Source organism: Sceloporus undulatus, chromosome 3 (genome assembly GCF_019175285.1).
Source record: "Sceloporus undulatus isolate JIND9_A2432 ecotype Alabama chromosome 3, SceUnd_v1.1, whole genome shotgun sequence".
NCBI lineage: Eukaryota > Metazoa > Chordata > Lepidosauria > Squamata > Phrynosomatidae > Sceloporus > Sceloporus undulatus.
Genome location: NC_056524.1, coordinates 201,195,973 through 201,207,145, shown reverse-complemented (window position 1 = coordinate 201,207,145; position 11,173 = coordinate 201,195,973). Strand labels below are relative to the sequence as shown.

Below are 11,173 nucleotides of genomic sequence, written 5' to 3'. Positions count from 1 at the left end.
TGTGGATCAGAAACAGCTCCCTAAACACTTAATGTTGGTCTGGAAATACAATGTCTTATTATCTTTATTTTAGGAATTCAGAGAGGGAACGCTTCACAGTCACAGAGACATCCAGCAACAGTCCGTGATCTTCGAAACCAACATGGATGGCGGCAGCTGTACAGAACTCAGCAGCGGTCAAAAAGGCAGATGATGCCGACTCAGTGAGGACATCAGAAATATTGTGGTCTTTAGCTACAGAAAATATGCTTACAAAAGAACTGAAACACAGGAAATATTTACAAGCAATAATGCTATTTCAAACCATGAGACTTTTGCACAGAATCACTTCCTGGTGTACCAAATGAGGTTGCCAATATATTTTTATTTTCAATATTTATTATTGATATACTGATACTGTAAGGTGCTACACAGTAAGTTTTTTAGCTCTAAAAATTTGTTTTTTTAATGCATGGGACATTCAAAATGATGCTATAATTTTGTAACCAAATCAAAACAGTAAAATAACTAAAATGAAGTTTATATTATTAGATTCCCCAACTTTCCAAAATACTTAGAAGTTACAGAGATCTGTTACTTACCTCAGTTTAGCTACTAAGGGCTTATGGCATTTTACATTACTAGAGTTTGTTTGCATACAGGATTAAGATGGATCAAGTGTGAGCAACTTCCAGACTTTTAGGGGTTTGTATATACCCACCCTCCTCCTCAGTGTGTTTTTTAAAATAAATAAAATAAAGCCCCCAAAGGGTGGGGGAATTGTCAGACACTGGGGACCATATTTGCTTTCCAAGGGGCATTGCATGGTCACATGGCCTTTACCATCATGAAAATGTGGCCCAAGTACTCTAAAGGTAGCAGATTCTGTCTGATCTTGGAAACTAAGCAGGGTCAGGTCTGGTTAGTACTTGGATGGGAGACCAGCAATGAATACCAAGTGCTATACCAAATTTAAGAGTAAGGTACTAGCAAAACTGACTCTGAGTATTCCTTGCCTATGAAAACCCTATGGCATTCATGGGGTCGCAATTAAATCAACAGATGACTGGAAGGCATATACACACCACTGAGAACAGTTGTTTCAATTTCTTGGTAGCAAAATGTCCTCCTAAGTCCCCTAGGAGACTGCAAGAACTATTTCACCATATTTGGGTCCCTCCAGGTCATTATAGTCTGACGTAAGATGGTTAATTTTTAGGTCACCTGCTGTTAGAAAAATGTTTCTGTTGGGTCTAAAACAGCATTGGAGTGTCCTACAACATGGTGAAATGGAGTGTAGGGGGGCATTTGAGAGCAAAAATTGTGGAGCTGGTGGTGGGGTCACAAAAATGGCCTTGGAGGTCACATGCACTCTCTTCTCCTCTCTAAAAGGTGTGATGCTGTAGAGAGTGGACACAACAATATTGTTTCCATGTCTCCTAGAGAGGCTGCAAAATAAATTTTACAAAGTATAGTTGGTGTTGCAACCAAACAGGAAAGTGCATGCATCTTCTGGGTCACAATCCCTAGTCCCATGGGCACAGTTTAACACTCCCACAGATTTCCAAATCTATTGCCCCAAATCAGAATGAGACAAGCTTGCTTCAAAATTTGTTGCATATCTATTGTTCTCTTCTATTTCCCGATTCAAATTGCAATGTCTTTTCTTTGCTATTAATAATTTTCCTCTTTCTTTGGCTGGACAGAGAAATTACACCAGGTATGTTTCAGCTACCCTCTAGTCTTCTTGGTTCAATTTTTATAATTTTCATAATGAGAAACGTTCCTTAAAATGTCAAGTTTGCCACTGAGCATTAGAAGAGTCCAGTAGTACTGCTAGCACCAAATATAACTATAAAGTGGGAATTGTACAGCCTTCCAGATGATGTTGGACTGCACTTCCCAGCGTTCCTCGCTATTGGCTGTGCTAGCTAGAGCTGGGAGTTGCAGCACCTTTCTGCTTACATTGCAAGCAAAGAGGCATTTCTGTATATTCCTCCCTCCCCCTTCACTGATTGAAACAAACATCCCTTGAGTGCATGTTGAAACACACATGGAGATCTAAGTGTTGAATGAAGGAATTCCCTTACATTTGCCTTCAGACCCTCAACATTGTGGATCATAGTGTGTGTGTGTGTGTGTGTGTGTGTGTAAGCATGCCCCTGTTTGGGGTGTAAAAGGGGAGTTAGCTTGTACAGTATAAAACTGTTCTTTAATTGTGCCTGATAGAGATTTGAAGCACTGCATCAGCAGCAAGCATATAAGGGCTGCAGTAACCAATAAAAGCTTTATGTACCAACACCATTTTGTTACCAAGTCCTACCGTGTGGAAAGATAATATGAAAAATTGCTTGTTTAAAAGCTGCTAGTCACAATAACACTAGGGCTGCATCCGCACTGCAGAAATAATGCAGTTTGACTAATCTTTTGACAAATTTAACTTATTTTCAGTGGAGTTGTGATTAGACTTCTAATTTTTTTATTTATTTTTTTTGCAAACTGCCAGTGACCCTGGAAGAAACAGAAACTGGTTTCAGAAAGCTAGTACTCATCAAAACATGCAGGTGTTCGACACTGGGGTAAACAAGTCTGTTTGGTTGTGGAGGTCAGAATGACCAAAATCGCTACATGGCTCACCTTTTAGCTGCTCTGGAACCTAGTCCAGGGCCCTTCAGTGTCTGGTGGAGAGAAGAGAAGCACCTGGCTATGTCTGTATAATCAGAGGCAAAAACCAAGGACACCATTGTGGTTTTCCTAGAAGTCTCAGTAGATGATGCCATTATTCTGTGTCTGTCTAAAGGGACATAGCCAGATGCTTCTCTGTAGCTCTGCACTGGCTACTAAATAGCCAGGGAATGGGGTTTGTAGTGGTTAAAAGGTAAGTCCTGCAGGAGATGAGAGGGGACATATAGCAGTTTCCTACAGTGGCATCATTAGGGGAATGTGGGATGTTTGGATCACACCAGCTGACACTGAGGATGGGGTGACACCACTGCTCCTCAAACATCTAAATCTGGACAGAAACAGCCTGTGGCATTCACCTGTGTCCCATGAAAACGATGAAGAGATGGTGTGAGTGGGATGAGGGGCTCAATGGGAGAAGAAAGGAGAAGCCCATTTTTAAAAAGATTTTCTTTAAAAAATCCCATTTTACCCAATGTTCACTTCAATCACATGAAACTACATATATGCATTCAGGCTGTGCGTATGATATTGCAATTTAAAAGTATAATTTTTAATTTTACTAGTTGTTTATGTCACAACTATTACCATTACATTCTGTAATATACAGGAATTACCATTAATGAGTAACATTAGTACAAAAAATTTACTAAGGATTCTGTATGGTGGGGTATGGGAGGTAGTCAATGGGGGATATGGGACACCCTGAATTACTGCATCAAGTGACCCCAAAATTAGTGACACCACTAGTTTCATCTGTGGAACCTTTACACTACATTCCCCCTTTGCAGGATCTCTATGTATTCCTCAACATTTCATAGATGAAAACCAGGACATGTGTATTCAAGCAACCTCCGAAGGTGGCAAAAGTTATTGATGAAGATGAACACACAAGCTAGGAGATTTGCTTTTGTCTTGAATCTAAAGGGAAGGGCAAGTTTTTTCGTCCCTCCACTTTGCACTGCTGAGTAAACTGAGTACAAACTACTTTTGAACTTTTAACTCAGTTTGCAGCAGCTGAAGTAAACTTGCGGGGGGGGGGGGCAGGAAAGTGGGAACACAACTGAGAAGCTGGGACATTTTCAAAGCAGCTGAAAAAAAATAGGACAACAGAATCAACTAGGACTGGCCCTGTCAAATTGGGGAGGTTGAAAGCTACATCTGTACCACTAGGTTTCTGAAATTAATTGGCCTAACATTTGAAACCATCTTACAAAAGAAGAAAATGAAGACACTGACAGTGAGAATTCCCTTATTAACATCTCCAAAGTCTTAGGCGGAGAGTTATTACTAAAACTATCAAAAGCTGGTGTGACACCCCCCCCCCCTCAAATGTAGAATATATACCAGTCATGCCAGAATTAAAACATTGTTGGTGGTTCATGAGATTGTATATATGGAATGAACAAGTTGGTGAGCTAAAGGGAGCCATGATTTAAGACTGTAGAGAGCTGGGGGGGAAATGATGCTTGGGTCCTGGCCAGTAAATGTGAAATGCTGCATGAATGCCCCCTAGTGGACAAGAGAATGTGATTTTTATTAGTTTAAGAAGTCTTGCCATAGGAGAGAAAGAAGAGTTCTCTTGCAGAGTTTTCGATGATGCTCAGAGTCCAATGGCCTATACACTAAAGGCACCAGATCTCATCTGATCTTGGTCAATCAGCCCTGAATGGGTGACCACCAATGAATATAAGGTGCTGAAGGCTATATTTCAAAGGTACGAACTTGCAAAACCACCTCAGTATTCTTTGCCTAAGAAAACCCTGTGAAATCCATGAGGTTCCCAGAGGTTGGTGAGTGGTTTGAAAGCATGATAGCTCTCCAGGGTACATAGTTGAAAAGCTTGTCTGAATCTTCCTAATTCAATATGATTGCTTCCTTACTTTGAACTATGTAATTGTTGAAAAAAAAACTGTTGAAAAAATGCACACATTTAAGATAGAGCCAACATTTTTATTTTTATTAGAAACCACCTCTGTAAAATAGCCACTGATTGGAAAGACACATGTACAACAAAGAGGAATTTATATTTTATCTAGGAATGCAATGATAGTACTTTTGCACAGATCCATGAGTGAACCTTTTGGATTTGAGATTCTCAGCTTGTGTGTGGAATCTCTGTGCCCTGACTTCATCAGCTATAGTACATAGGTGTTAACAAAGAATTGTAGCATAAAAGGTGGGGCAAAGGAGTCAACTGCTACACCTCTGGTACTTTCCCCATTGATGCTTCCAGTTGTCAGGGCATTGAAAGTACCAAAGCTTTCTTGACTCTTCTACCTCCTACTTGCCTTAATGTCCCCAACATAACACCTGTGTAGCACCAGTAAATGACACAACAGAATACAGAATCACAAAACATGTTATAATGCTATTTAGCAAGAGCATTAGCAAGTACACTTCTATACCACTTATCAGTGAACTAGCACTTCCTAACCGGTTTACAATGTGTAAGCCAATTGCCCCCAACAAACTGGGTACTCATTTTACAGCCCTATGAAAGGATGGAGAAGACCTTGTAGCCCTGCCTGGGATTGCACTCACAACCTTGTGGCTGCAGCACTGGCATTTAACCACTATGCCACCAGGGTTCTACTGAGAGCATATATACTGGCCCAACAGTCTCCAAGATCTGGAAGCAGTATTTAAGAACCAGTGTGTATTATACCGCCAAACTTTGTTACAAACACAAATAAGTAAGGCTTCTCATATTTAATTTAAGAGACTTATCGCATGACAAAATAACGTCAAAATGGAGCAGGAGAGTAGCAGCAGCTTTCTCCGTACCTCTCTGTATGTCATTCCAGCACTTCCATTCTTTTCATATGGGACATGGTCATAAAAGCATATCTTTTGTCACACTGGAAAAATCTGTTTGACAAAAGGCATTCTTTTACAACCATCTCCCTCAGGAAGAGAATATAAGTTTGTAACACCTAGTCATAGTACACAGTACACAAACAACTATATTCAGTTTATATAAACTATTGGGTACTATAGCATTTTCCTTGTAGCTTTTGTTGTTGAGAAACTGTTACTTCATCACAACATATTTGTTAGCTGGGCCACTGCTCTTTAGAGTTCCTGCAACAACTAATTTGTTGCATGAGAAAACGATTGTCTGTAAATGTCCTTGCACTACGGTAAGCCTGCTGAGTCCCTCTGACTTTACATCATCGAGCACAATGTTGGAATGAAGTATTTGACATCAATTTCTCCCCTTTATATATAGCCTGCTTTGAGAAATGATTCACATGCAAATGAAATCAAAAATAAAATCAGACATGCCTAATCTTCCTTGGGTTTAACAGATTTTCTGCAGAGAATTCAATCAAGTCCTGTCTTGCTGTAATTATACTCTTGTTTATCGGAGAAGCTATGACAAAATATGTTGAAAAAGATTATGTATTCTTCCAAATAATCTTTTTGTGATAGCATTCACAGTATTTGGGTAATGACTTTTTAAACTTCTGAACTTAATTTCATACATATAGGGCATAGTCCTTATGCTGATGGCTGTACAGAATATTAGAAGATGTAGTACTAGCTCAAAAAGGAAACAATTATATGGATATTAACGAGAAGCACTGCAAAATTCAGTAAACGGTATTGGCATCACTAGGGGTCACATCATGGAAGGCAGGAAAGAAAATGTCACCATTGTGCCTCAAATCACCTTCAAATGTCAGTTGCAGCAATTTAAGAATTAACTCTTTTTGCATTTTAAATAACCTTCTGGCTTCTGTTCACAAACTGAGCCTCCATGTATGCATGACGTGTTAATTCTCTTCAGTGTTCAGGACACATCCTTTCACAAAGTGGGATATATCACTGGATCTAGAGAGGTTCCCTGTGGTTGTAAGTTGCTAAGTGGCCATGAATCCACTGATTCAGGATGTGTCCCAGTCAGTTCTGATGGTGGTAACTGGTTTATTAGATCTCGTACAGAGATATGTGCTTTGTACCAACATTAAACTCTAAGCCATAATGTCTTTGGGTCGGAATTATTTTTGGCAAACTGGGTCTTATTTTATACACAGCTAAAAAGCAGCCAACTTTTAGTTGTGTTGCTTGATGCCCCAAACTTCTCTCAATTTTTTCTTCATTGGCTAGAAAATATCCAAATGAAAAGGCTAACAAGGAGCCTTCAGTTTACCTTGCCCACACCCCACCTCCCCGACAACCCCTTAGTGTAACACCGCAACATTAAAGAGATCTGACTAGAAACCAAATTCTTTTTGCTAACAACAAATCCTGGATTGCACAATGCTATAACCACCAAAACTAGAAATACACAAAAGCATTTGTATGTACAGCAAAGTATTTATGACATCAATGAGATTAGAATCAATGTTTCCACTTATGTTAACTCTCTGTGCTGCTACATAGTGCAACTCTGCTAAAAGGAGCAACGTTCTAAGAAAGGCCCCGTTATGGCAAGCTGGATCTCATCCTATACACAGCTTGAAAGCATCTGGCCAGGGTCCATAATTTCTTCTAGATGGAGCGACACAGTATACATACTTCTTGTGGCACTTTGCCTTTTCCAGACCTTTTATCTACTGTCAACAGTATCCTGTAGTCCATGAATGGCCAATTCTAGTCATAAGTCCACTCTTGACACTATGAAAACCTAACTAGCACCTTTCTTCTCCCATTCCTGTAAAAGAAAAGAAAATATGCTTTAGAAGAGTTTGTCTTTGGTTCTAAATCATGATTTATCCATTAAAAATGCTTAGGCCACATTTCCTTGGGCTCAAGATGGAGTTACTATAATCATAAGCACAGTGGATATGGTTCATATACTCCTTACCTTAGCTTTCTGTAGAACTGTTCCTTTCCCTGTGACCATGATAGAGAGTGGCCGGTTTTTTAATGCCATTGCTGAATTGACGGGCGAGTTTTCAGTACTATTAATAGAGTTGGCAACTTTCATCTGTTTTTATGGAAAAAGAGGATAATTGTGGTCATACAAACTGTACTAAAATAACCATATGTTGGCTAAACATTTGAAATCAAGGAGCCTTTCTTGCTTAGGGCTCTGGTTTTTAATGCTAAAAGCATAGCTTGAAAGAGTCACTTTTTGGAGGGAAGGCCACTGGCTGTGAGGACTCTGGAAGCTGTAGTTGTAAACTTTGGTCTAAAAACACACTGCAGAAATAATCCAGTTTGAGATCACTTTAACTACCCTGGCTCAGTCTTAGGGAATCCTGGGACTTGTAGTTTATTGTGGCACCAGAGCTCTCTGATAAAGCTAAATGTCTCACAAAACTACAGTTCCCAGAATTCCTTAGCACTGAGCCAGGGCAGTTTAAGCAGTCTCAAACTGGAATATTTCTGCAGTGTGTTTTTGACTGTCCTCAAACTCTGGTTGACTGTGCACACTGAAGTCACACCTGGTCTTTCTGTGGCCCTCTACAACTAATGTAAATAACTGATCCAAGATGTTGGTCCTTGACTTAAATTGCAAGGGCAGATTCATCATAATGGATAGACTTATCTTCTATATGTTTATGTATTGTTTACTATTCACATAAATTTAGGGAGGACAAGCTGATCAATCAGCTAATCAGAATGGGGAAGCATACAATTTTTTGACTACAACTCCAAAAATCATCTAACTAGCATGTCCACAACCATACTGGCTGGACGGCAGCTTTGCAGTTAAATGTTTTGTTATGAACACTTTTGATAAATTCTTTGAAGTGGCAGCACCTAAATTGACAAAAGAGACGCAATTTCACAATTTTTTTTACTGCAGGCTCAGTAATTCGAGACACAAGAGATCAGTAACTGGATTTTTTTTTTGAGGTCTTTTAAAAAGCAGACAGAAGCCTCATTCTCACTAAATTGGTTCTAAAAGGTTCTTTGCTCCACTTTGCTCTGCTTTAGTAAAAGATCCCTAGTTCCCACTATAAAGGGGAACATTTCCTTATCTCAGTGCAAGGTTGTGTTTTTTTTTTTTTTTGGACACAATTGTTGTTCCCATTTGCACTGCTCATGTGTCAATCATATGATGTCACAGAGATGTCACCCCCCCCCTAGTGCTCCCTTTTTGGTTTTTTAAATATATAAAGTAGTTGCTTTACTAATCCAACAATTTTGCAATTAATTAAATTTTAAAAATCCCCAAAAGGCAGCACCGGGGGGGGGTGTTTATATCTCCAGACCCTTGCCATGGTTGAATCGCTGGATGCAAGCATGGCAGGGAGCAAGGGGGACCTCCAGGGGTCCTCTCTGGACCTGTGCCAGGAGGAGGAGGAGGGGGAGAGAGAAGGCTCCATTCCAAATGGAGACAAGGCCAGAAACAGAGCGCAGATGTTCCCTTTTATTTATTATTTTTCTTTCTTAAAAGACACTTTGAAATAGACTCCCTATCTGCTGTGTTGTTATAAATGATTTGAAAGGGGTCATTGCTGAAAAGAGTTCTACTGCTACCATGAATCAAAAGATCTAGCTACATACTTTAGGGCTTGCATTCTCCAGGTGTGTGGTATCCACAGCAGTACCAAGTGTAACTGGACCAGATTCAGCTTTCCTTAGATTTTCTTTTACTTCCACAAGGTTCAGCTCTAAGTCTACACGCTGATCTTCTTTCCGTTTGCATTCCTCCTCTATTTCCTTCAGATTTTGCTCCATTGTGGACAAAAGGCTCTTGTCTGTTAAATAAAGCACATGGATGTGGATAAACTAATAAGTGACAGTCATTGTGCAAACAGCCAGCCCCCAGCCTCACTCTCATTTGCCTTTTCTTATGGCTGCGCAAGTTATGTATAGAAAATAAAAAAGAATTGTATGGTATCTCTTAGACTAACATATCTATTACAGCATGAGATGTCAGGGATTACAATCCACTTTGTTTTATGCATGGAGTATAATCTTAGACTGGGGATAGGATCAGAGCAAACTGGATATAGAAGGTGTAATTATACTATAAACACTGGCTATCAATAAAACTCTTGGTGACAAGGATAAACATCCTTTCTTCTTCTGCCTTCAGAACCTAAAGAAATAGGTCTAAGATCAGGACTGGTATCCTCCAAGATGAATCTCTTCTACATCAGTCCTCAACTCACAACCTTACAAGATAAACTGGTGGCACATTATGCTTAAGAATATAAACTCTTCTTCAACTGGCACCATGGGCCACCAAGCAGAACAGGGATATTACCTGTGCAGCCTGTCAGCAACTCTTTCATCTCTCTTTTCTCTTTCCGAAGCTGTGCCAGCTGGGAGCGGATTTCTTCTTTTTCCTTCTCCAGGCGATCTCGTTCTTCTGAGTATCGCTTCACTTCAGCTTCTGTCCTGTTTTTGCCCAGTTTGGTTTCAACAGGTGCTGTAGACAGAGACACAAAACTATACTGAACTATGGCAGATAATTTAGCAATACACCATAATTACAGGAATCTGGCTACTTCATGAACTGGCACAAGAATTTTGACACACGTTATAAAGTTAGCAGCAGAAGACACCACTTCTTAAGTTTTTATCATCAAGCTCTTGGCTTGAAAGATATTGTTGCAGCAATCAATAAACCCACCTGGATTCACTGCCTTGGGCCGTTCTCCCTTCTCTTTGGGTGCAGTCACAACTGTGGTGGCATTCTTAAACTCAAGGCCACTATGTGGAAAGGCAATTTGCTGCTGCTGAGCCTGGATTTTTACTGTGGTTGTCCTCAGTGGCAAGAGCTCATCCACATCTGGAGGCTTCTGTTGGGATAGCAGGAAGAAAAGTGGAGAATAAACAACAGTGAAGCTGGCTGTCCATTTAGGATGGGGTGAGCAACAAGCAGACCACAATCCCTATCTACTTCCCTGCTGGCACCATAGCAATAATATCACACCTTGTGAATAAGAAGGATGGCAGCCATGCATATTATTTTAAGAGAATCATGGTCTTAGATATTTCTAGGAAGCACAGTATGGTGTAGTGGTTTGAGCATTGGCGTAGGACTCTGGAGACTAAGGTTCAGATCTTGGCTCGGCTATGAAACTCACTGGATGACCTTGGGCAAGTCACACTCTCTCAGCCTCAGAGGATGGCAATGTCAAACCCCCACTGAAGAAACTTGCCAAGAAACCCCCAGTGCCTTAGGGTTGTCATGAGTTGGAAATGACTTGACAGCACACAACAAAAGGAAGCACAATTCTTTAAAAGAAGCTGCACATCCTCCATATGCATTAGTTACCAGAAAAGAACATTGGAAATTGGCCTGCAGGGAATTTGGCAGTGGGGACAGAGGAAGGGTGCAGTGCCTTAGTGGGTTGTGAAGAAAGAGGTCCAATGCTGCTCCTGACTGAAGATCCCTGCAAACTGTTTTATTATGAAGCCAGACTATCTATGCTTCTAAGTCTAGGGTAAACAAATGTGGCCCTCTGGATGTTTTTGAACTGCAGCTCCTGTAATTCCTCACCACTGGTTGTGCTGGATAGGGTCGATAGGAGTTCAAGTCCCAAAATATCTGGAAGGCCAGAAGTAGCCACCTTAATCTAGTTGATATAACATTATCTAC

At 40.3% G+C, this 11,173-nt stretch overlaps 2 protein-coding genes across 3 annotated transcripts in view; one reads left to right on the top strand and one right to left on the bottom strand.

The window, feature by feature from the left end:
- The window catches only part of VWA2 (von Willebrand factor A domain containing 2), a 74,803-nt gene extending 72,592 nt beyond the window's left edge, over nt 1-2,211 (top strand). The window contains exon 16 of the mRNA XM_042458491.1: nt 74-2,211. Coding sequence (XP_042314425.1) covers nt 74-207 — 134 coding nt within the window. The 3' untranslated portion in view covers nt 208-2,211. The remainder of the gene's footprint in view (nt 1-73) is intronic.
- Nucleotides 2,212-4,533: 2,322 nt separating this feature from the next.
- AFAP1L2 (actin filament associated protein 1 like 2) overlaps nt 4,534-11,173 on the bottom strand; it is a 122,114-nt gene continuing 115,474 nt past the window's right edge. The window contains exons 16-20 of one of the 2 annotated variants that reach the window (XM_042460637.1): nt 10,202-10,370; nt 9,833-9,997; nt 9,127-9,320; nt 7,475-7,597; nt 4,534-7,321 (exon numbers count right to left, since the gene is read on the bottom strand). In XM_042460637.1, coding sequence (XP_042316571.1) covers nt 7,295-7,321; nt 7,475-7,597; nt 9,127-9,320; nt 9,833-9,997; nt 10,202-10,370 — 678 coding nt within the window. In that variant the 3' untranslated portion in view covers nt 4,534-7,294. The remainder of the gene's footprint in view (nt 7,322-7,474; nt 7,598-9,126; nt 9,321-9,832; nt 9,998-10,201; nt 10,371-11,173) is intronic. The other variant, XM_042460636.1, reaches the window with a different exon arrangement.